Raw genomic sequence first — 26,236 nt, forward strand, 5'->3', positions numbered from 1 at the left:
CACCTCACCTTTTTTTGTGAGTTCAGGAAGTTGTCCTTCAGGTCTGATTTGAATTGATCGTATGAAGGTGTTCTTCATTGCTGACAGGGTCATGCTTTAGTCGCTATCGTAAGGCTGTAATGAATTAGGAAGTGTTAATGAAAAGTTATTTACTGCCCGGTTGTAATGAATCGCAGATGCAGCCTAATTTTGGACACACAATCTTATGTCAGTTTTTTGCCTGTTAACAGCAGGGTCTGGAGTTAAGCACACCTCACTGCATGTTGAATTAATTACCACATTACTTGCAGATAAGGTAGGTGCATTACACAGGGTGTAATACGGACATATATCACTGGTGCTCCTGCTATATCTGATAGTCCATAGTAGTTTAAATATTGTTAGTCTGCATTCTCTGTAGTCACTCTCTGTTGCCTCCAACCACCCACCCACAGACTCACACACCCACACCCACAGAGGCTCACACACGCACGCACGCACACAGAGGCTCACACACGCACGCACGCATGCACACAGAGGCTCACGCACACACACACACTCACACACCAACACACTCACACACAGACTCACGCACACATGCACAAACCCACAAACGCACACTCTCACCCCCCAAACAGAATCACACACACACTCACCGATCCATTCACTCATTCTCAGATGGATCCCATTTCAAAAACAATACAGTAAAAAAACATACCTTGAGATAACTATGCAGATCCAATAAAATATAACATAGTGAGAGTATGGTATTAATCTCCTAGCTGTGAAGTGTTAGAACCAGAAACCATTTAATAACGATAATGTTCATGTAATGTACAGAGCATCCTGAGTGCATCACCATAAAGACGCTCTGTCATGAAGCCAGGGAGGCGAGAAGTGATGTGTGTGTGTACATGGTCCTCCTTCTTCCCTCCCTCCCTCCCTCTCACAATGCAGCACCTTTGATATTCCTATGAGGCTAGAATGGCTCTAATAGACATTCCTGAGCTGCTGACTGCTCCATTCAACGCAAAGTAAACAGTAAGGAAAGATGGAGGATGCCTCTTCTTGTAGACTTTGTGTGGGCCCTTCACTGCCATGTGAACTAAAAGATGGAGGATCGCCTCTTCTTGTAGACTTTGTGTAGTCCCTTCACTGCCAAGTGAACTAAAAGATGGAGGATCGCCTCTTCTTGTAGACTTTGTGTGGGCCCTTCACTGCCAATTAGGTTAAAAGTTTGGTATAACCTTGATCTTGTAGACTTTCTGCCTGGGGTCATGTCTAGCCATTGTGTCATGAGTTGTGTCTAGCTATTGTGCCAAGAGTTGTGTCTAGCCATTGTGCCTGGTGTTGTGTCTGGTCATTGTGCCTGGTGTTGTGCCTGGGGTGTGTCTGGTCATTGTGCCAGGAGTTGTGTCTGGTCATTGTGCCCGGAGTTGTGTCTGGTCATTGTGCCTGGTGTTGTGTCTGGTCATTGTGCCAGGAGTTGTGTCTGGTCATTGTGCCCGGAGTTGTGTCTGGTCATTGTGCCCGGAGTTGTGTCTGGTCATTGTGCCTGGAGTTGTTTTGGGCCATTGTTCTTTAGCCGTTGTTCCTGGAGAAGGGTTATTGAGGCCTGTGGTCATCCTGTACACTGATCAAGTGTTGGTGTTGTGGAGGGTCATATAATATCATTGTCTATGGAGCAGAATGAATGTAACAGAGATGGTTTGTTACATTGTTACTGTATGTCATTTCATCAACACTTAATGGGGATCGAGTATTAAGATGAACACCATCCATCCATCTGTCTGTCTGTCTGTCCGTGAAAGATGTCAAGAGCAGATCTTGGCACATAGAGTCTTGTGGTAAACTGGTGCCTTTTGATAGTTTGGGATTTAAAAAAAATAAATCATGTTTCCATGGCAACAACTTCAGTGTTAGAAATTGGCACTAGTCCTATAGTCCTTGCCAAACTGCCCAATAGATGAGGTATCATAAGGACTATAAGGCTTATGCTATATGTTATCATTATAAGGACTAGTGGACTAAAACTGTTAGTTTCTATCACTGAACTTTGACAAAGGTGGAAATGGCGGTAGTGCTTGTTTCCGGAGCAGATCTTGAAAACTGTACAATTTTTCTTCTCCAAACTTGGTACAAAGATGGATCTAGTGGTAATTAAACTGGTGTCTTTTGATAGTTTGGGATTTTTGTAAAAAACATTTTCAAAGTTCCATGGTAACCAGTTTGGCTGAAGTTGGAAGTGGCAATAGTGCTTGTTTCTGGAGCTTGATAGGTTGGGATTTATTAAAAACCTATTTTTCTGGTTTCCATAGGAACAAAACTTTTATACATAACTAGTTCATATTCATACCAATTATTTACCATTGTGGGTTATTATTTAATTAAATGCTTTGGGTGAACATGGAAATCAGCCATCTTTAATAGGACAAACATCTAAATAGAAGTACAGTCAAGTCTCGTTAATCCAACACTCGTTACTCTGACAATCGGCTTTATCTGACATTAATGATGGGAACCAATTAAATCAGTGCTATTTAGACCCGTTAATCCGACAGTCTCGCACTCCGACTCCGACACACCCAGTTTGCAATCCAACAGTGATGAGCTTACTCTGTGGTCATCTGCCTGCGAGTACTAAGCCAGTGTTGTGATGCAAGACGAGTCGGCTGGTAGCTGCATATTACAAAGCTGCAGAGATGAACTTTGCTTAACAATAAACAAGTAATGCTTTAAAAAAGAAAACAGGATTAATCACATGATTATATTACCTCAATCTCATTAAAATCAGATACAAGTTCTCGCTATTGCAGAGGACATCCTATGACAGGTCATATCAGAAGAACCTTTCGCAAACTATGATCAACGAATGTTGGTACTACTTAAGTTAACTTATCCGACATACTTGTCAATCCAACATAATCATATGCAACCAGCCATGTCGGATTAATGGGACTTGACTGTATGTGAGTTTTAATTATAATTTTATTACTGTGTAAGCAAATCGTGAATATTAAAACAATTTTGCTTAATTTATAACCTTCCCTCCCCATTCATTATCTAATATTTTGACACAATTGGGCATTTTACCAAAGATAGAACAAAGTCAGCATGATCTGTCCCTAGATGAAACTTGAAACTGTTGCCAGTACTTCATCCGTATCAGTAAGCATCCTCCAGCCCATGACAGAGCTGTCCATTGATAGCTTGGTGTATGTCCTGGTCCAGGAAACCTCATCAAGACACATGCTCATTAAACACGGACACCCCCCATATTATTCCTTATCCATGGTAACGCTGAAGGCTGCTCACTTTCATACAAGACCCATCTAACGGCTGCAAGCATCTTCTGCTCTATGCTTGATTGTGATCAATATTGCAAGTAAATTTAGCAAAATGTGATTTCTGATGTGAATGTCAACAGGTTGAAATTAAAGAGACGGGGTGTTGAATTCGGAGAAGTTTGCTTGCTCACAACATTGATTATGAGATGAATGAAGAATTCTTTTTTTCTGAAAATAGATAAAGACATCAAAATTCTGAATTACTTTGAAACTGAGCAAATGAATATCATGATGCTGTCAAATTACTTCATTCTTGATTCTTAGAAATAAAGATAGATGAGCCAGAATTTCAGAATTATAAATATGTTTTATCTCACAAAGAATAATGTCAGCTTGACAAAAGATGAGATGAAAGTCCTTGTTGTGATTGCAGAGCAGAATAGGTCCACAGTATGTGCTTGTGATTCAAGTTATGTGACTCTTTATTGGTCATACCCTGGATTATGGCCCTCAATGTGTGGATACTTCTTGGATTGGGTCAATGGTCCTTGGTTGGAGACAATGGACCGTAGTTGGGGACAATGGTCCTTGGTTGGGGACAGTGCCCCCATCTGTGGAAAGTTCTTGATTGTTTGGAAAGTTTTTGCTTGGGGAGTATCTGTGGATAGTTCTTGGTTGAGCACAATGCTCTGTGTGTGGATTGTTCTTGGTTGAACACAATGCCCTGTGTGTGGATTGTTCTTGGTTGAACACAATGCCCTGTGTGTGGATTGTTCTTGGTTGAACACAATGCCCTGTGTGTGGATTGTTCTTGGTTGAACACAATGCCCTGTGTGTGGATTGTTCTTGGTTCTTTTTGGGGACCCCAGGTCAGGTTACTACTGGCCTGACTGACTGGTTGAATTTATTGGTAACCTTGTGATTGTGTCGTCACCATCAATGCGTGTGACTGAGTTGGGGCATAGAGACCACCAACTGATACCAACCATACCTCGGATCAGGTCTGTGGTTCAAACCTCATAATGGGACTCGCAAATGTTGGACACTATGAGTCATGTAAAATTGGACCAATTCTCAGTGCCTACGATGAAGCCTGGGACATACCCACTGTGGGGAGTGTGTAGCAGTGTACGGACGAGGCGTCCAACCTCGAGCCTCCAGGCCAGACATAGGGGTTATTAACCCCTTTTCTAAACAAAGCATGAACAAAATTAGAAGCATTAAATTTAAAGTTATGAAATGATACCTGGGACTGATTTTTGTAAGAATTGAAATTTGGATTCTTTGTAAGATTCATGAAAGGTTTTCAAATTAAGCAGTCCTGGCAGGTGCCCTTGAGGTCTTTGATTCAGTGAACCCCCTGAATCTCTAACGGTTAACATTATGGCTCAATGACCCCTTGACTTTCATCCTTAATTTCGAATACTGATAATGGTTTGGAATGTAAAATGAATGGTATCAGTATATAGATATTTAAGTTGTTTGAATGTGAAGGCTGATGAACTTGGTTAAGTGCTTCATGTTTTTGGATGATTGAAGTCTCCGAAGTCTCTACGGTGATGGGTGTCTAAGTGATGAAGTAGGCCAGGTCCTAGATGCCCTCTAAGGAAGGAGCCGACACAGCAGCGTGCTGATAAAGTCAGGAGGCCTTCAATGTTACTCTTGTATTCAGAAAAGTGTTTCATTAATTTCATGAGGAGCACTATGCCACCCACCAGTCGAGTGCAGCATGGCCTTGAAGCCGATGCCTGGCACAAACATTTTACTTCAATCTGATGAAACATGTGACCCACCAGGAAACAAGGGACATTATTGGTGGACGTCATCATTAAAAGAGGGACGTTTGACGTCAACTTACTACCGTAACAAAGGGCCGTGTATGCTGACTGTACAAGAATATCTCATTTCTCTTTCGTTAATTCGTAATGTAATAAAAACATTATTTCCAAACATTTCAGAAAGTTTACGTTCAATTAATCAGACATTATATTAAAATACTGCAATTATTACATAAACATTTATAAACCTGAAAATAGAACTTTGCAGAAAATAATTCCAAATGTGTAATAAATGTAAATTAAAGCTTGTGAATTGTATGTTTGTGTTCCTAAGATACTGTAGTTTTTTAATATAATGTGAAGTCAAAATGTAATTTTTCACCTATAAGGTCCTTTTCTCCTAGTGGGTCACATATATTGATACGTTTACAATGTTTCTCTGATGCTGTATTGCATGCTATTAATTGAATATGAAACATCAACAGAATAACCATTCTCCATTGTAAAGAAAATTGCCCATTGGGCCAAAGAGGTAAAAGATTGGTGAAAATTATGAGAGTGGATAACTGAAAATCATTGATGACACCTGGTGTTCACGAAAAGAGTGAGCATTTTTTGCAGAACCCACACTAGTGAGAGACCTGTGCGTGTAATTGAGTAGCTATGGTGAAGGCCAGTTTGGTGTCGCCAGGACCTCCATGATGCTCTCATTGTCTTGTCAGCATGATACGTGGCATGTTGGGCTGTAAAGTACATTTGCTTCGCAGTCACTTTAAAACGTCTCGTAAATGACACAAATTAACACACAATAGACACATAGATTCACATTGGCAACTATTTCTCAAAATTGCTACACTGTCCCGAAATAGGTATTGGGTCAATATTTGTGCGAGACGAGGTAGAGACTATCTACTTTTACCGAAGTGACAGAGCCTGTGATGGCTGCAGAGATGTTCGGCTCAATAAGTGAATCCCCAAGCTTTCCACTGATTCAATTTATTTCTATGGAGAAGACGACTCCCATGGATAGAGATTTGCTGTTCTTATGAAGTGTAGACATCTCTTGAATATAGATAAGGGATGCATCAGACAAATTTATGAGATTATATTTTCGCAGTGCAGGTCATGATTGGACAAGACTTCATGAAAGGTTTCAAGTTCGAAGAGTTGTATCAGTTAGAGTCAAGATTTTATCACTGTCGATGTTCTTTCTGTGGAGCATCAAAGCTAAATTGTTTTACCTCGAACAAAGTTGAAGTTATGCCTAGTTCTAGTGAATGTCACACAGGTGACATACGATGATTACAATGGCTGCTGAGGCGTGTGAAGCAGGGGTCCGGAAACCGTCATATGCGCCGGACATGTCCGATTGGGAATCTCAAATGTCCGGTTTAAAATATTGCTTACCGGACATTTAAATTTTTCTGTCCGGACATTTTAAAAAGTATTGTCTGGACATTCTTAAATTTTGACCTGACATGATCAACAGTTAGGACTGAGCAGTTTCTGTCTGCAGTTGTAACACAATGAAGATTATCTACACTGACAAGCTGGTGTGAAGATATGGCGGTGCATGGCATTGTGATATGATACGTTGGATTATGGTTAATTTGATTTGATTTGATTTGATTTGATTTGATTTGATTTGATTTTATCCCTGCCAGTAAGACAAATATTCCAGCTATAGGACCGTGGTCTTTAAATAATCGAGTCTGAACCAGACAGTCCAGTGATTGACATCATGAGCATCGATCCACTCAGTTGGAATACGATGACATGCATCAACCAAGTCAGCGAGTCTGACCACCCGATCCCGTAAGTCACCTCTTACAACAAGCATAGTTGCCTTTTACGGCAAGAATGGGTTGCTGAAGACCTATTCTACCCCGGATCTTCAAGGGTCATACTACATCACTAGGTCAGCTGTTATCCTCCCTTGACAAACATAGGGTACATTGCTTCACAAAGGACATTGGGCTCCTTTGATGGTTCTAAGCCTCCACAGAAGATACTGGGCTTCAAAGAGGGCACAGGGCTCCATTGATTGTTCAAGGCTCCATAGAAGATACTTGGCTCCACAGGGTACAGGGCTCCATTGATTGTTCTAGGCTCCATAGAAGAAACTGGGCTCCACAGAGGGTACTGGGCTCCATTGATTTTCTAGGCTCGACAGAAGATAATCAGCTCCACAGAGGGTACAGGGCTCCTTTGATTGTCCTAGGCTCCATAGAAGATACTCGGCTCCACAGAGGGTACAGGGCTCCATTGATTGTCCTAGGCTCCATAGAAGATACTCGGCTCCACAGAGGGTACAGGGCTCCATTGATTGTCCTAGGCTCCATAGAAGATACTAGGCTCCACAGAGGGTACGGGGCTCCTTTGATTGTTCTAGGCTCGACAGAAGATACTCGGCTCCACAGAGGGTACAGGGCTCCATTGATTGTCCTAGGCTCCATAGAAGATACTTGGCTCCACAGAGGGTACAGGGCTCCATTGATTGTCCTAGGCTCCATAGAAGATACTTGGCTCCACAGAGGGTACAGGGCTCCATTGATTGTCCTAGGCTCCATAGAAGATACTCGGCTCCACAGAGGGTACAGGGCTCCATTGATTGTCCTAGGCTCCATAGAAGATACTAGGCTCCACAGAGGGTACGGGGCTCCTTTGATTGTTCTAGGCTCGACAGAAGATACTCGGCTCCACAGAGGGTACAGGGCTCCATTGATTGTCCTAGGCTCCATAGAAGATACTAGGCTCCACAGAGGGTACAGGGCTCCATTGATTGTTCTAGGCTCCATAGAAGATACTCGGCTCCACAGAGGGTACAGGGCTCCATTGATTGTTCTAGGCTCCATAGAAAAAACTGGGCTCCACAGAGGGTTACAGGGCTCCATTGATTGTCCTAGGCTCCATAGAATATACTAGGCTCCACAGAGGGTACAGGGCTCCATTGATTGTCCTAGGCTCCATAGAAGATACTTGGCTCCACAGAGGGTACAGGGCTCCATTGATTGTCCTAGGCTCCATAGAAGATACTTGGCTCCACAGAGGGTACAGGGCTCCATTGATTGTCCTAGTCTCCATAGAAGATACTCGGCTCCACAGAGGGTACAGGGCTCCATTGATTGTCCTAGGCTCCATAGAAGATACTCGGCTCCACAGAGGGTACAGGGCTCCATTGATTGTCCTAGTCTCCATAGAAGATACTCGGCTCCACAGAGGGTACAGGGCTCCATTGATTGTCCTAGGCTCCATAGAGGGTACTGAGCTCCAGGCTTAATAGCAACTCATTTTCTAGACCTTTTGAACATTATTTAGTTCTTCAGGGTTATATGTTTATTTCAGTGTCAAAATTGTCCATCAGTTGGTTTGCCTGCACTGAACCGGATCCAAGTTTAGGTTTCCAGAGGCCAGGCTGCTTTAGAACATAGCTGTGTCACGTCCACTTTGTTACAGTCCTGTGCAGTATGCAATATTCCACAGTTAACAAGGAAGGTTTGAAAGTCCAGTATATTGAATGTGTCTGGAAATGTCCTGGATAGATGGCTCTTTGCCAAATCATCATCTTTTTTTGTGACCCAATTGGCAATTCACTTCCTCACTGTGCACCTCATCTGTCCCAGTGTGCAATAACCAACAAGCGTTCGGCTTCTCCAACTGCCGCAGGCCGTGAAACTAGGGTTGTGCGTGACCATGGTTCCATCTGTGTCTGCCCTGTCTTGACTCCTCCTCCCAAACATATCTCAATACAATAATGGCCTGACACAATACAAGCCTGACACAGTACCAGCGTGACCCAATATTAATATTCCTATTAATAAGTGATTAATTGTCATGGATGTTCAAATTGCTGCCTTATGGGAATTTTCAGAGTAGAAAAGGTCCCCAGCACCCCATGCTCAGAACAAGCAGGTAAAAGGGCGGCCACAATTAATGTGTGACTGGGCTCATGGTGCGTCATTGTACCGGCATGGCCCTCTGTGGGAAATTATTTGTATTTATGTTGCACTTAGCCAGTGTTAAAGCAATGTTGACTCAACATCATCAGGACCATTGGAATATGTCAGGTCATCGCCAGTTGGAGACAAGTGAATGTTGATTATGCTAGATTTGGGAATAGGCTCAGGTGCCCAGTTTTGGATACAGTGCCCGTATCATGTAGTGTTACCCCAAGGATATTAGGATGTGTAACAGTAAATGCAGGGATAATTCTAGGAACGGCCCTAATGGGTTTTGGCCTATAAACCTATAAAAAGGGCCTACATTTTCAAAAGCAGTGGGACTTTATAACATTGTATTATGTAGGCATCACCTATTAATTGGTCCAAATTTCACTTAACAGAAAATTCCCAGTATGATCCCTGTAAATGACATGGCAGCATATTCCTGTCTCTTGTGGACTGAACACACATATTCCTGACTCCAACTGGTGCGGTACCGTGCACTGTACCTTCATGGAAGGATGTATCGAGTAGATGCAGTCATCTCCCCATCTACAGGAGCTGAGCAGAGTGGAACTGTTAGAGCACAATATTATCTACCAAATTTGCATATTTATAGCAAACTCTAACATTTTATTGGAATAATTGCTTCTTTACTACATTTCTAAAATTCTAAACCATCAGTATTCAGTAAAAAATTAGATTGTAAACTGCTCAGGTTGAAGGTGAGGAAGAAATTGATCGGTATCTGAGCAGGAGCGTTATCCTTGACACGTCTGTGGTGTAATTGCATACAGTCAACCCTATCGTGAGCTGATGGTCTTCCAGGCTGAAATGTGAACTAAGAAACAGAATGAAACATGATGAGTTCCCCTCCCCATCCTTCTTGGCTGAAACTAATGGACACACTCGACAGTAAACTTGCACAAGTCTCTAAGGCAATAATTATTAGTGTAAGTCATAAGAAATAGATTATGTAAGAACCAGTTGTCCCTATAAGAGACTGTACTGTCCACATATCTAGACATGCCTATAAGGGGGATAGAATTACTACATATCCATGGACGTTTCTTTCAGTACAGCCTTTTAGCAAGGCTAACTAGACAGGATCTGAAGTCTGTAAGTCGAGTGTCAGCAGGGAGGTGGTTGTAGTGGAGACAAAAATCAATCTCAGTGGTGCTGGGTCACTGGGTTTTTCATGTAGCGACTGATTTTTCTCAAGATGTTAATTGAATCCAAAACATTGTTCCACCTTGCGAGGACATTGCAGCTGTTATTGATAAGACTGATGAATGGCTGCTGGTTCAGTTCTTGTTGTTTGAACTCTGGTGGTTATTGATGGAATTCTGTCTCACATTTTTTCTTTTACATGTGAAACTCCAGGCTCTTTTTTTATTGCTGATACCTCCTACACAAGTTAGACTGTCCAATTGAACGTCATTTCCAAGTATTTTCATCAAGCGTTCAATACTACAGTATCATGTGACATACAGCTGTAACAGCGGAGACTGTTGGTGGAGTAGTAACTACCCTGAGACATTTCAGGTGACATAAATGGCAAACTTGGATAGTAATTGGGGAAAGTCAAACTTTAATGGCGTGTTTAAAGCACAAGATGAGTAATGGTGAAGGAAGCCAGCTTAGTATCAGCCATTTCTCCAACCTGCATATTCCTCCATTTTGTATCGACAGGCACCACATTTCTCAACTGCTTGGTTATGGCACTCTTTATTAGATCGGTGTCCAGAAATATGACTTGATTCAATTTCACTCTGATCAGCTTCACCATCCTGTCTCCCTTGTTTCAAATATTTGCTTCAATTCCTCTAAAAGCAAAACTATTTTTTGTTTCTGTTCCTGATGGCATCATCCACAAGATCCTGTTTAGATGGCTATTTACAATATTGGAGCTCGTGATCAGATCAGAAGTTGGTTGAATCATCTCTTTTCTATTTGCGGGCCAATTCCATTTAGTTTATTATTTGTTGATGGTATTGATTCTGTTGGCTTACCGGATGTGTCTAGTCCACCTGTGGGAACCTTTGTTATGATGGAAACCCACTGTTAGAAGTTACGTATTAATGTTAAACCTAATGTAACAAAATATACTCACACACAAAAGAAACGCAAGTGGTTTTAAGCAAATAGGCAACAAACACGGAACCATAAATTGATACGAGTTTTAGCAAGTAGTGAAGCCTGATGGTGTTATCAATATTTTTGGTTGCATTTTGGAAGCCCCGAGTAAAAACGCAACATGAAAAACAAATTCAGAGAAACCAGGTTATCGGACGTTTGGAAGCTGGAGAGTCTGTCCAAGATGTTGCCCGTCATTACAACGTTAACATAACCACAATTTACCGTCTCCTGCATCGATACAATGCTACACAGACCACCGATGACCTTCCTCGGAGCGGTCGTCCTAGGGTCACCACACCTCGACAAGATCGGCAGATTACCCGTCAACACCAGCGACATCCGTTCCTAACTGCAAGTGAAAGTGCTCGATAGACCATAGGAACACAAAATCGACACATTAGCCGGGAAACTGTGATCCGACGTCTCCGTTCAAACAACCTCAAATGTAGCCGACCAGGATGTCATCCTGTTCTCCAACCATGTCATCTAGTAGAAATATTTGCCCTTTTTAAGGGTTTTGCTGTATGTTATCATTATAAAGACTAGTGGTCAAAAACTGTTAGTTTCTATTGCTGGAGTCTGTGTGCCTTGTAGTGTTAGTGTGTGACAGGAACGTATATATGCCCATCTTTTCATGATATGAAACCCAAAGTGTGCCAAGGAATCGCACACATCAAACTGGTGCCAAAATACCTGATTAAGCCCCACGTTGTATGTTCAGTGGCAGCGATAGAAACTAACAGTTTTAGTCAACTAGTCCTTATTATGATAACATATAGCAAAATCCTTAAAAAGGGCCAATTTCTACTAGTCCTTATGATACCTTAGCTATTGGGCAGTTTGGCAAGGATTCTAGGACTAGTGCCAATTTCTAACGCTGAGTGGGTATTTTAGGATGAATGCATGTGGTTCTGATGTATGTATTTGGGTGTCAGTTCCAGGACAGGACAGGACATGATGATACAGAAGAGGAGACATATATGTGGAGTAGCGTGTAGGATAGGGAGCCTTGTGTCAATGTGGAGTAGCGTGTAGGATAGAGAGCCTGGTGTCAATGTGGAGTAGCGTGTAGGATAGAGAGCCTGGTGTCAATGTGGAGTAGCGTGTAGGATAGAGAGCCTGGTGTCAATGTGGAGTAGCGTGTAGGATAGAGAGCCTGGTGTCAATGTGGAGTAGCGTGTAGGATAGAGAGCCTGGTGTCAATGTGGAGTAGCGTGTAGGATAGAGAGCCTGGTGTCAATGTGGAGTAGCGTGTAGGATAGAGAGCCTGGTGTCAATGTGGAGTAGCGTGTAGGATAGAGAGCCTGGTGTCAACCAGGAAGGCCTCAAGGCCACACTCTTTCATTTTGTGTTTCACAGATTTACTTCTGCTTTTGCACACAAGGTTAGGTCCAAATAAAAATAAAGTAAATTGCGATGTCAATCATTTTTTTTTTTTTATATGAAAGTCATTCAATCCAGACAATCCAGTGATTGACATCATGAGCATCGATCCACACATATGGAATACGATGACACGGTAAATAATCGAGTCTGGACCAGACAATCCAGTAATTGACATCATGAGCATCAATCCATGCATTTGGGATACAATGACATGTTTTAACCAAGTCAGCGAGCCTGACCATCCGTTCCAAAGGTCACCTCTCACGACAAGCATAGTCGCCTCTCACGACAAGCATAGTCGCCTCTCACAACAAGCATAGTCACCTCTCACGACAAGCATAGTCACCTCTCACGACAAGCATAGTCACCTCTCACGACAAGCATAGTCACCTTTTACGGCAAGCATGGCCGGGTTGCCACACTTAAATTCAGTGTGCACAGCCACAATAGTGGTAATGTCCTTATGACCATCAGTCTGTGCCAAACACTTCGGAGGGGACTAACGGGATCGGGTGGTCAGGATCACTGAGTTGGTTAATGCATGTCATGGTATCCCAATTGGGTAGATCAATGTTCCCGATGTCAATCACTGGATTGTCTGGTCCACACTCAATTATTTACAGACCGCCGTCACATAGCTTGAATATTGCTGAGTGTGGCGGTAAACAACAAACAAACAAACAAAGTTTTGAGCCTACTAGCCCTACTTGCCTCCATTCTGTAGATGTTGCTATGTGGACTGTTATTACCCGAGCTTATTAGACGGAAAATAATTTGACTAGGCATGGTCTTCCAGGCTAGACCAGTGGTTAATGTTGTAAACTGTGTAACATGCATATTGTTTCGTATAAAATGTCGACCAATGATGCTAGGATTTTATGGATGTATGGACATATGGGCATATTATCTCATCCTTAATGAAGTTGACCTCTGAGTTGATCAGCTATGATGGAAGTTAACATTGTGCAGTTCAAGACAGCTGACTCAGTTAAAGTTGAACACAGTAAACTACGTTGATGATAAACACGCTTACAACGAACTGACGGGTATAACAAACTATTTCTTGGTCCCGTCCATTTGCTGTATATATGTTGTACATATGCTTATATGTATAACGAACTAGGGTTATAAGAATAAAAAACCTTGTGGTCCCTTTGAGTTCGTTATAACCGTAGTTTACTTTATATAGTTTTTCTTGCCCCCAATTGGCCATACTCCGTGTACAAACAGTGGGTGAATGATCTGATAACAGTGTAACGGTTTATTTATCTACTTTCAGCATGCGGCGGAACTCGAGAAGAAGCAGAATGAAGGAGAGAGCAGAAAACTGCTGGGTTCCGAGATTCAGTATGGCCTGGTGGTACAGGTAGGTGTGACCTACAGGAGGGGAAGTTACATGATGCTGGTCAATCTGGTGGCAGGGGCCACCTAAAATGGGCTTCACACGTTGTACCTATGTTGGGAATCAAACCCAGGCCTTCAGCATGATGAGCCAAGTGTCCAAGTACATGACTGCTTGAAGGATTAGGAAGAGGGATGGGCGAGTCAGATATTACATTCTCACAGGTTCACATCGGGAGGAAAGTCATTATCACCATTGAGACTTTCACAACTTACAAAAATGCTGAGTGGCATATTTTCACAAAAATATCCTGAAGTATGTAAATGATTTTCTTTGAAGACATGAATATGAATGTTAAAAAGAACGCTTGTGCTTGGAGGAATTAAAGTTGAGCTATCCCAGCAGATCAATACCCAGCAACAAGACTTGAGCGCTGCTGGTTCTAGAGCAACAACTCCTGTCAGTTGGTAAAGGGCACCTGCTGCAAGATATGCACCGCCCAGTAGAGACTCTTTAGTCCCCAGTAGAGAGATGAGGAAGCCATAGCCATCACATACAGATTGTTGTGATGTGATGCCGTTGGAAACATATCATTCATCATGCTTTTCACATCAATGTAAGATTCTTCTGTTTGTAGATAGGGAAATTAAGGCTGAATTTGGAAACATTTTCATTCAGCTGTTACATGTTCCTACTTCTTTGGCTTAATGAGGTCTTTAGAGGTTGACAAGATTCTTGTTAAGATTGTCCAGGGTAATTTCAACATGGGAAAACCAACATTAGTCCAATAGTCTCAAACACGATTTACTACCTTCACAGCTCCCTCCCCTAATGTTATCTTCATGCAAGGAGGCATAACTGGTTGTCCTCATGCTTCAGCCTGTCCACATGCAAAGCGTAGTTTACTCGCCTGTCCCAGGCTGGTTGCTGTAGGACAGGCTTAACCAACTGTACCCAGGGTTTAGCATGACACACAAATGTGCATCCAGTACGCATAAATGTAGAGAATAGAGGCAGAAAAAATACTGTGTCCCAAGGGATGCATAGTTATGAGCAGTTATGAGTGTCTGTTATTTCATCCATCAATCATGACGACTGTCCACTTGATCCAGCGTTAGAAACAAACAGTTTTAGTCCACTAGTCCTTACAATGATAACAAAGAGAAAAAAACTTAAAAAGAGCAATTTCTACTCATCCTTATGATACCTTAACTAATGGGCTGTTTGGCAAGGACTATAGGACTAGTGCCAGTTCCAAAATAATTATCTAAACGTACAGTACACAACACCATTCCATTGCTTTACAGGACCCTCATATTGCCTGCAAGGACCCTTAAAATTAATTATTGGGGGTCCCCTGGACCCCCACTTTTGTAAGTCAAAGTATACCTGTGTACCAGACCTCACTGTGATGCAGAGAAGCCCTCAGTGGTTGTGTCAGGAGCTGCTGGTCATTCTGGGTTTGACTCCCAGGTTTGCCCAGATGCATGATCCAGTGGTAGAGTCAATGAACTGCATCACTTTTCCTGACATCATGATATAACTGAATACTGTTCAGGTGGTATCAGAAGCCCAACTCTCGCCCAGCACAAGTCCGATATTGGTAATACCCTCTCCTTGGGTCTCTCATAATGGTTTAACCTATAGTACACCGTCGGTGGTGTCTCCTGCCGAGATGTTACAGGAGTATGGCTAAAAACTGTCTTACTCACTCACTCTCACACTCATTTCACTCACTTACTCACTCACTCTCTCACTCTCTCACTCACTCTCTCACTCACTCACTCACTCACTTTCACACTCACTCAACATGTTTCAACATTATTTGCCTTTAGAATTTCACACTCTCAAACTCTAACATTCATTTATTTGCTACCACACACACTCACACTGAAACCCATTCACCCTGTCACTTACTTAGTCTTATACTCAGCCACAGCCACTCTCTCACACTCACAGCCACTCTCACACACACAGCCACTCACACACACACACACACACACACACACACACACACACACACACACACACACACACACACACACACACACACACACACACACACACAGCTAATCACACACACACAGCCACTCACACACACACAGCCACTCACACACACACAGCCACTCACACACACACAGCCACTCACACACACACAGCCACTCACACACACACACACTCTCTCTCTCTCTCTCTCACACACACACACACAAATTCACTTTCACACTCACTCACTCTCACCTCACACACTCTCTTTCACTCACTCAAACACACACTCTAACTCACTTTCACACACACACACACACACACACACACACACACACACACACACACACACACACAAATTCCCTCTCACTTCCACAAACATCACTCCAAACTCATCTCTAATGGTGCAGCAAAGTCTGTTTGCCTTGTTTATAATTTCCTAGCAGGGATGAACGCCTTGATGTTCTGACCTTAAGTAATTATTAAATAGCATACAGACAATCTATTTAAACAAATTAATTTCTCCTTCCCCAAAGGATATTTTATCTCTGTAAGATGGTGACTGCTAAACATAATTAATCTCTTATCTGCACTTACCGGTACCTCCCCAAAGAAACAACAAGTCTATAGCACAAAAAACTGAGAGAGTGTTCATCAATCTTTATTAGGGATCTTTTTTACTGCTGAAGAATTATTTCAGAAAAAGCCACACACTTGAATAGCATTTCAGATGGTGCCAGGGTTGGTTATAAGGGATTAACCAGTGTCTTTAGTTACCAGCAGTTGGCAAGGCTGACATTATAGAACAGTCTGTCACAAAAATACTTAATACAAACATACTCGTAGAAAGTAATATGGGGTTAAAGTGACAGGGATGTATCTTGGCATTCTCTGATAGTCAGTGGAGATCTGCTGCAAAATGTCGTTGAAAATACCCAAAGTTTTTTTAGGGCAAAGGCAGTGAAAAAGGCTTTAATATTTTGTTTTACATTATTGCATTGGATAGTAAAATATCTTTGAATTTATTAAAATGTGGACTTTCAATTAAAAAAAATCAATTTTGAAAAAAAAGCAAAGCCCCTCAATCACATGGCCACGGCCATGTTTGAAAATCTCATCCCTTGTAGTGAACAATCAATGCGGGGACACTAGTCATTCCAGGAGAAGGTCTTCTGCTTACAGGGGCGGTTGGGTAGCCTAGTGGTTAAAGCGTTCGCTCGTCACGCCGAAGACCCAGGTTCGATTCCCGACATGGGTACAATGTGTGAAGCCCATTTCCGGTGTCCCCCGCCGTGATTTTGCTGGAATATTGCTAAAAGCGGCGTAAAACCATACTCACTCACTCACTCTTCTGCTTACCCTTCAAAATTATTCAGAGGTCTAACAATTCCTTGTCTTGGCAGTGGCGTGCAAGTTGTATCCTAGCTGCATGTGTGGTACTGTGTTGATAACCTTATACATACACACACACACACCATGCTTATAGACAATGTGTAGAGGAGACAGCAGAGGCCATACATCATCTTTCTTTGTTCCCTCGAGAGTTGCTAGACATCTTTCTGACTCATGAATAACACACGAAGAATTTGTTTGATTAGATTAACTCGACAAAACAAATTCTGCGTTAATGTTCATTCACAAGGTGTAAAACCATCTGGTTAAATTCTTTTAAATGTTTAATTTGTGGGAAGAACCTTTCAACAGCTCTGTGCGTATGTCATCATTCATCACTGGTGGTTGGGGATTAGGGGATGGGAGTGGGACATTTGATTTTATTGTCAATAATTCATTTATTAATATCAAAACTTGAATAAATATGATACCATAAATTAATTATTGATATAAAATTGTTTATGTCAAGTATTTGAATTTTAGATATCACAAAATGAATTGGTGTTATCTGGAAATGTATTTTGATATCACTAAATTGAATTTGTAAAATCTATTAGTCTAGTTTCATAAATTCAATTTTGTGATTCACTTTTAGATATCTAATAATTGAATGTGTAATATCAAATATTTCTTTTGAAGTATCATAAAATTATGTTAAAGTTAGGTTATCTATAATGTGATCTATGTTACCCTTTCCACAATCACTGCTCCCTTCACTTTACATTGAGCTTTGCAAATATTCACTGCTGCACTGAATTGGTTGAAAATGGGGGCAATTAGGAATATGCAAGCTGTGGTGTCTGTACCGCTTGCTGCCATCAATAGAGAGAAGAACCAAGAACCCGTTTCTGATGATCCTAGTACACATACCCAAATAGAAATGTGCTTGGCTCTGTTCTGACCATCCCTCATCCTCTATAGCTGACCCTAGGACATGATGAAAGGAAGTCAGACAAGTCACCAAGTCGGACCCTCCCCAATCCTCTATAGCTGACCCTACGACACAATGAAAGGAAGTCAGACATGTCCTAAGGAAGCACAATCTACCATCGGGATGTCTTCTGACCTGGAATTCCCACAGGGGAAGTAGGAATTAGGTTGTAGCAATTGGAAGACTAGATGTCATCGGCCCTGTGACCTCTGCTTCTAGCTGGAATTGTGTATCATTGTACCGTGTGCTTCCACAATTAGTAACCCATCATTTCAGCTCAAAATGTTTAAAGTGAAGGATAAAGCACGACTGAGGTTATAGGCGATGAAGTAAGACCAAGGTAATCGGGTGTTGGCAACAGGGTATCTTACATTGCCGATCCCCAATTAACGAGGTCCTACTTCCTCGACCGCTTTATCTCACTTATAAACCGTCTTAATGCAAGAAATAACAGAAAATATAAGAAAACATCGAGATAACTTATAGTGAAACAATACAGTGTGTCGCTGTATAAAAAGGAATGCGAACAAAGCGTCCAAGAGAAGAAACACGTGCAGCATAGAGAAAACTAAGTCATGACATCTAAAATTGAACGTTCTTTCACCACCTGCCCCGGTAGGTCAGTGGGAAAACATTGGGTTACAAAACTTAACACGAGGTGTGAGGTTGCAGGATCGATTCCCTTCATGTATAATGAAAACTTTGCCTTTCTGATCCTCGATTTTAGAACATTGGACGTCCGAAATCCAAATTCCGTCTGCTACTCAAATCAGGTCATACTTGCAAACAGTAAAACCTTATACCATGTCTTACTTGGAAAAAGTAAAAGCTCATGCTCGTGATGAAGTCTTACGAGGAAAAAGTAAAACCTCCCAATACAATAGGCAAAAGTGGCAGTAGGTTTATACTTGGGTGTTAAATTGTTTAACACCTCATGCATTGGCTGAGTGATGTGAAGGTTTTCCTACTTTTCATGCAGTTTCTTAGTGGATCTATTATTTGGAGTGTTTCTGTGTTGCAGTACCTTCACCTGAAGAGCAACAAGTACCTGACGGTCAACAAGCGGCTCCCAGCCCTGCTGGAGAAGAACGCCATGCGTGTGACGCTGGACACATCGGGGAACGAGGGATCCTGGTTTTACATTCAACCATTTTACAAACACAGTTCCCCAGGAGACAGGGTAACCAGCTGGTGTTGGGATCAGTTGTCAGGATACTGTGTAGACCACTCTGTTGGCAATATGTAGTCAGTTGTAGGGAATAAAGAACTTGGGCCTCTCTCTCAGCGGTATACAGTTAGTTATTTGGAATACAGTATCGACCACTCTGTCGGCAGTATACAATCAGTTGTCTGGAATACTGTATAGACCACTCTGTCGGCAATATACAATCAGTTATTTGGAACACAGTATTTGGACCTTTGTGTCCACAGTATACAGTCAGTTGTTTGGAATACAGTATGGACCACTCTGTTGGCCATACACAATCAGTTTTGGGGAATCCACTATTTTGACCTCTGTGTCCACAAGATACAATCAGTTGTCAAGAATAGAGTCGTTGGACACCTCTATTATTGCATTGTTTGTTTGCAGGTAAATTATGATGTTCAGTGAGTTGATTTGTGATGTATAAGCATCTGTTAGTAATATTTAACCCATACTTTGAGCCAGTGGTACAAAACACAATGACTGTGATAGTGATATGAACATATCAAACTAAGTTAGAGATTTGTTGGATGATAAATTGAAACAGAGAACCAGATTTGGTTCATCTTGTAGTTCAGACATTACTTCAGCTGTAAGGGAGAGAGGAGTTTTGTTTTCTTGTGGTATATTTGGTTAACTCATGGCTGTGTTGAGAAGCATGTGAAAACATGTCAGAGTTGTCTCCCTTCATATTTTCGGTCAAAAAGTAAATATTCATAATTCAGAAATTGATAGAATAATTTAAGTATAGACTATTATGTCAGTCTGAACCAGATGATCAGTTATTTTAAACTTTTTTCTAGAAATAATGAGACTAAGCTATTGAATGTTGATGTTGGATGTGTTCAGTGTCCGAAAAATAACTGCCTGCCCGTCTGCTTGTGGCTTGTAACTTTTCTGTCGGCCTGCACAAAAAATTTCTTCCACCTGCCTGAGTATCAGGCAGAGTACTTATGTATTCAGTTTTAATATAACTCCTCGTAGATTATCAAGTAATTGTTTGTATCAAGACATGATTTGTCTCTTAGTTTTTGAAATTTAATATTCAAAATGCGGGTTAGTAACTTTTAAGATGGACAGGCGAAACTTATGGGTCACCTGGCCACCTGTCTTGTTGGGTTTTAAAATTATTTTGAACACCGCCTGTTTGATGTCCTGCTGCTGCTGCTGTTTCAGGTGGTGGTGGGGGACAAGGTGGTGCTGAACCCAGTCAGCGACGGCCACCCGCTGCACGCCAGCAACTGTGACCTCGTGGACAACACGGGATGCAAGGAGGTCTGTTGTACATACTCAAGTCCATGTCGTAGACATGTCGTACAAACATGTACAGTCTGTGTAGTACATACTCAAGCCCATGTCGTAGACGTACAAACACGCACAGTCTGTGTAGTACATACTCAAATCCTTGTCGTAGACATACAAACACGTACAGTCTGTGTAGTACATACTCAAGCCCATGTCATAGACGTACAAACACGTACAGTCTGTGTAGTACATACTCAAATCCTTGTCGTAGACGTACAAACACGTACAGTCTGTGTAGTACATACTCAAATCCTTGTCGTAGACATACAAACATGTACAGTCTGTGTAGTACATACTCAAATCCTTGTCGTAGACGTACAAACATGTACAGTCTGTGTAGTACATACTCAAGCCCATGTCGTAGACGTACAAACACGCACAGTCTGTGTAGTACATACTCAAATCCTTGTCGTAGACATACAAACACGTACAGTCTGTGTAGTACATACTCAAGCCCATGTCATAGACGTACAAACACGTACAGTCTGTGTAGTACATACTCAAATCCTTGTCGTAGACGTACAAACACGTACAGTCTGTGTAGTACATACTCAAATCCTTGTCGTAGACATACAAACATGTACAGTCTGTGTAGTACATACTCAAATCCTTGTCGTAGACGTACAAACATGTACAGTCTGTGTAGTACATACTCAAGCCCATGTCGTAGACGTACAAACACGCACAGTCTGTGTAGTACATACTCAAATCCTTGTCGTAGACGTACAAACATGTACAGTCTGTGTAGTACATACTCCAGTCCATTTCGTAGACGTACAAACACGTACAGTCTGTGTAGTACATACTCAAATCCTTGTCGTAGACATACAAACACGTACAGTCTGTGTAGTACATACTCAAGCCCATGTCATAGACGTACAAACACGTACAGTCTGTGTAGTACATACTCAAATCCTTGTCGTAGACGTACAAACACGTACAGTCTGTGTAGTACATACTCAAATCCTTGTCGTAGACATACAAACATGTACAGTCTGTGTAGTACATACTCAAATCCTTGTCGTAGACGTACAAACACGTACAGTCTGTGTAGTACATACTCAAGCCCATGTCGTAGACGTACAAACACGCACAGTCTGTGTAGTACATACTCAAATCCTTGTCGTAGACGTACAAACATGTACAGTCTGTGTAGTACATACTCAAGTCCATTTCGTAGACGTACAAACACGTACAGTCTGTGTAGTACATACTCAAATCCTTGTCGTAGACGTACAAACATGTACAGTCTGTGTAGTACATACTCAAATCCTTGTCGTAGACGTACAAACATGTACAGTCTGTGTAGTACATACTCAAATCCTTGTCGTAGACGTACAAACATGTACAGTCTGTGTAGTACATACTCAAGTCCATGTCGTAGATGTACAAACATGTACAGTCTGTGTAGTACATACTCAAATCCTTGTCGTAGACGTACAAACACGTACAGTCTGTGTAGTACATACTCAAGCCCATGTCGTAGACGTACAAACATGTACAGTCTGTGTAGTACATACTCAAATCCTTGTCGTAGACGTACAAACATGTACAGTCTGTGTAGTACATACTCAAGTCCATGTCGTAGTAGTACAAACATGTACAGTCTGTGTAGTACATACTCAAGTCCATGTCGTAGTCTCCATGCATGTGTATGATGACAGAAAGATACATGCCTGTAATAATATGTCTAATATTATAGCATCATTTGTACATTATTTCAAAACAATGACCTCAATTTGGTAGAAATTATCTGTTTGTATCCTGTCTGCTTACAACAATCGATAGTTTTGTCCCTGTGTCTAGCCCTGTCTCACCGCACATCTCCCTGTGTCTAGCCCTGTCTCACCGCACATCTCCCTGTGTCTCACCCTGTCTCACCCCACATCTCCCTGTGTCTCACCCTGTCTCACCCCACATCTCCCTGTGTCTAACCCTGTCTCACCCCACATCTCCCTGTGTCTAACCCTGTCTCACCCCACATCTCCCTGTGTCTAACCCTGTCTCACCCCACGTCTCCCTGTGTCTCACCCTGTCTCACCCCACATCTCCCTGTGTCTAACCCTGTCTCATCCCACATCTCCCTGTGTCTAGCCCTGTCTCACCCCACATCTCCCTGTGTCTCACCCTGTCTCACCCCACATCTCCCTGTGTCTAGCCCTGTCTCACCCCACATCTCCCTGTGTCTAACCCTGTCTCACCCCACGTCTTCCTGTGTCTAACCCTGTCTCACCCCACATCTCCCTGTGTCTAACCCTGTCTCACCCCACATCTCCCTGTGTCTAACCCTGTCTCACCCCATGTCTCCCTGTGTCTCACCCTGTCTAATCCTAAGTCTCCCTGTGTCAAACCCTGTCTCACCCCACGTCTCCCTGTGTCTAACCCTATCTCACCCTGTGTCTCACCCTACATCTCCCTGTGTCTCACCCTGTCTCACCCCACATCTCCTCTGTGCCTTATCCTGTCTCACCCCATGTCTCCCTGTGTCTAACCCTGTCTCACCCCACATCTCCCTGTGTCTAACCCTGTCACACCCCATGTCTCCCTGTGTCTCACCCTGTCTCACCCCACGTCTCCCTGTGTCAAACCCTGTCTCACCCCACGTCTCCCTGTGTCTAACCCTATCTCACCCTGTGTCTCACCCTACATCTCCCTGTGTCTAACCCTGTCTCACCCCACATCTCCCCTGTGTCTTACCCTGTCTCACCCCACATCTCCCTGTGTCTAACCCTGTCTCACCCCACATCTCCCTGTGTCTCACCCTGTCTCACCCCACATCTGCCTGTGTCTAACCCTGTCTCACCCATGTCTCCCTGTGTCTAACCCTGTCTCACCCCACATCTCCCTGTGTCTAACCCTGTCTCACCCCACATCTCCTCTGTGTCTTACCCTGTCTCACCCCACATCTCCCTGTGTCTAACCCTGTCTCACCCCACATCTCCCTGTGTCTAACCCTGTCTCACCCTGTCACACCCCATGTCTCCCTGTGTCAAACCCTGTGACAACCCATGTCTCCCTGTGTCTCACCCTGTCTCACCCCACATCTCCCTGTTGCAGGTGAACTCCCTGAACTGCAACACCTGCTGGAAGGTGACTCTCTTCATGGACTTCAAGGAAAACAAGGACGACATCCTCAAGGGGGTGAGTCTCCGGTCATCTACAGTAAAACCTCTTCAGTCTGGACACCATGAGTTCCAGACCAGACAGTATTTATCCAAAGCAATATTACTCCATAGCTATGATTCGTTGATCTGGATGATTTTGGTACTATCCAGATTGCAACACACATAATGAGTCTTATGGTGCCTTCTTCACTTAAATCTTTTAAGTATCTGTGTTCTGCAATCAGGATGCTCTTGTTGGAAACCCCTGGGAAGAGCTGGGTAAGAATTGTTCTTCAGCAAACCCATGCCTGTCGTAAGAAGCGACTAACAGGATTAGTTGGTCAGTCTCGCTGACTTGGTTGATACATGTCATTGTATCCCTATTGTGATGGTCGATGCTCAGGATGTCAATCACTAGATAGTCTGATCCAGACTCGATTATTAACAGACTGCCGTCATGTAACTGGAATATTACTAAGTTTGGTGATAAACAAAAAAAAATCAGTACTTCTTGTTGGAGACATATTTATTCTGTGTACCAAAAGATGTTAAAAGATGTTACTTGTTGTGAACCCTCCTGGTGCTCAGCATTAAGGGGCTAAAACAAGGACTGGTCAGCCCCAAGTAAGTATACTGTGTCTGAGTGGGGTATTCATGTTAAACTGTGGCCTGGTGTCTCAGTGGGCTAGCACTATAAAACTTCACCTTAGGATGTTGTTGTGTTGCATAGGGTGACGTGGTGCGGTTGTTCCACGCGGAGCAGGAGAAGTTTCTCACGGGAGATGAGTACAAGAAGAAGCAGTATGTCTTTCTGAGGACGACGGGGAGGACATCGGCCACCGCCGCCACCAGCTCCAAGGCATTGTGGGAAGTGGAGGTAAGGGCTGTAGGGAACAGGTGCTTGTTGTAGAGGACAGATTGTCCCTCTGGGAGAACAGAAGAGGTAGAGGCTGGGTAATGTAGGAATCAGTCATATGTTGTGAGGAGAGTTTGTTCCTGTGGAAGGATATAGGTGTAGGTGGAAGCATCAGTTTATGTTAAGAGTATAAGCAGGATACACCTTGGTGGAACTAAAATCAGCTTTAGAATAAATTGTATTTCACTCTTTGATAATGACCGAGTTTTGTGGGCCAGAATTTCCAATATTATGATCTGGTTGTGAAGTCAAATTGTAGTTAACGGTATTGTGTTGCATTGTATGAGTGTGGTCCCTGTGTTGTAGGTGGTGCAGCATGATCCATGTCGAGGAGGGGCTGGACACTGGAACAGTCTCTTCAGGTTCAAACATCTAGCAACCGGACAGTACCTGGCAGCCGAGGTAAGTTTTCAAGGACTCCAATAGCCCCTAGACAGGTTCTCAGGTACCCACAGATCGCCAGGTAGGTTCTCCGGTCCCCCCAGATCTCAAGGTAGGTTCTCAGGTAGGCTCTCCCCCCCCCCCCGATCTCCAGGTAGGCTCTCCGGTCCCCCCCCCCCCCAGATCTCCAGGTAGGCTCTCCGGTCCCCCCAGATCTCCAGGTAGTTTCTCCAGCATCCCAAGATCTCCAGGTAGGTTCTCCGGTGCCCCAGATCTCCAGGTAGGTTCTCCAGCATCCCAAGATCTCCAGGTAGGTTCTCCAGCATCCCCAGATCTCCAGGTAGGTTCTCCGGTACCCCCCAGATCTCAGGGTAGTCTGGTGTCTCTCTTGGATTCTGTATTGTGGAGGAGGTGTACAACAGAGGTGTACAAGTCTTGAGTTATGAGTACCAGACTGAAAGTAGCTTGACAAAATCTGGGAATAAATAACTGAGTAACACTTGTTTACCAGGTGGACAACGATCCGACGGTGGACACCACGCGACAGAAGCTGCAGGGACTGCCCACCTCTGCCGTCTACTGCCTCGTCTCTGTCCCCCACGGACACGACATCGCATCCATTTTCGAACTTGACCCCACCACCATGACGAGAACAGACACTCTCGTTCCCAGGTGTGTTCCCTAGTTCCTTTAAAGGGCAAGTTAAACAAAAACAATTTTTGCGATATTGTTGTGAATGTGAATTTTCCTAGATACATTTTTTCAATTTCGGAGAGAGAACAATCATAATATTTGTTGAAAGTATTGTAAGTGCTGAAATATCACACACTCCCTGATCGTTTTCCAAAAAAAGCCTATTTTGGGGCGTGGCCTAAACCTGTTTTCATTGGCTGATACTTTAGCCTCGTTTTAACCCCAGCGAGGGGAATCCCCTCAGTGGAGGAATTTTTCCTTTGAGGGCCTATTTCGCCTGTTGTTTTTTTGTCGTCTGTTTTACGCTATTTCCATTTTTAGAATTTTATTTTTGTCAAGTTGCTTGCCCTTTAAGCTCAAAAATCAGAATATATGTACATTCTGCTCTGTAAATAACAAAACACCACAGACTGTAATTGGGGGCTTAGTTGGATGTCTTTCCAAAACTACATAAAGAGAAACCATAATTCCA

At 42.8% G+C, this 26,236-nt stretch overlaps 1 protein-coding gene across 12 annotated transcripts in view; it reads left to right on the forward strand.

Annotated features, from left to right (window-relative positions):
* The window catches only part of LOC124124191 (inositol 1,4,5-trisphosphate receptor type 1-like), a 193,875-nt gene that overhangs the window by 65,860 nt on the left and 101,779 nt on the right, over window positions 1-26,236 (forward strand). For all 12 annotated transcript variants that reach the window (XM_046487300.2, XM_046487295.2, XM_048396591.1 and 9 more), the window contains exons 4-10: window positions 13,790-13,876; window positions 19,183-19,341; window positions 20,542-20,640; window positions 23,728-23,811; window positions 24,505-24,651; window positions 24,997-25,092; window positions 25,583-25,743. In XM_046487300.2, coding sequence (XP_046343256.1) covers window positions 13,790-13,876; window positions 19,183-19,341; window positions 20,542-20,640; window positions 23,728-23,811; window positions 24,505-24,651; window positions 24,997-25,092; window positions 25,583-25,743 — 833 coding nt within the window. The remainder of the gene's footprint in view (window positions 1-13,789; window positions 13,877-19,182; window positions 19,342-20,541; window positions 20,641-23,727; window positions 23,812-24,504; window positions 24,652-24,996; window positions 25,093-25,582; window positions 25,744-26,236) is intronic.

Source organism: Haliotis rufescens, unplaced genomic scaffold (assembly GCF_023055435.1).
Source record: "Haliotis rufescens isolate VD_foot unplaced genomic scaffold, xgHalRufe1.0.p SCAF_157, whole genome shotgun sequence".
Taxonomy (NCBI): Eukaryota; Metazoa; Mollusca; class Gastropoda; order Lepetellida; family Haliotidae; genus Haliotis; species Haliotis rufescens.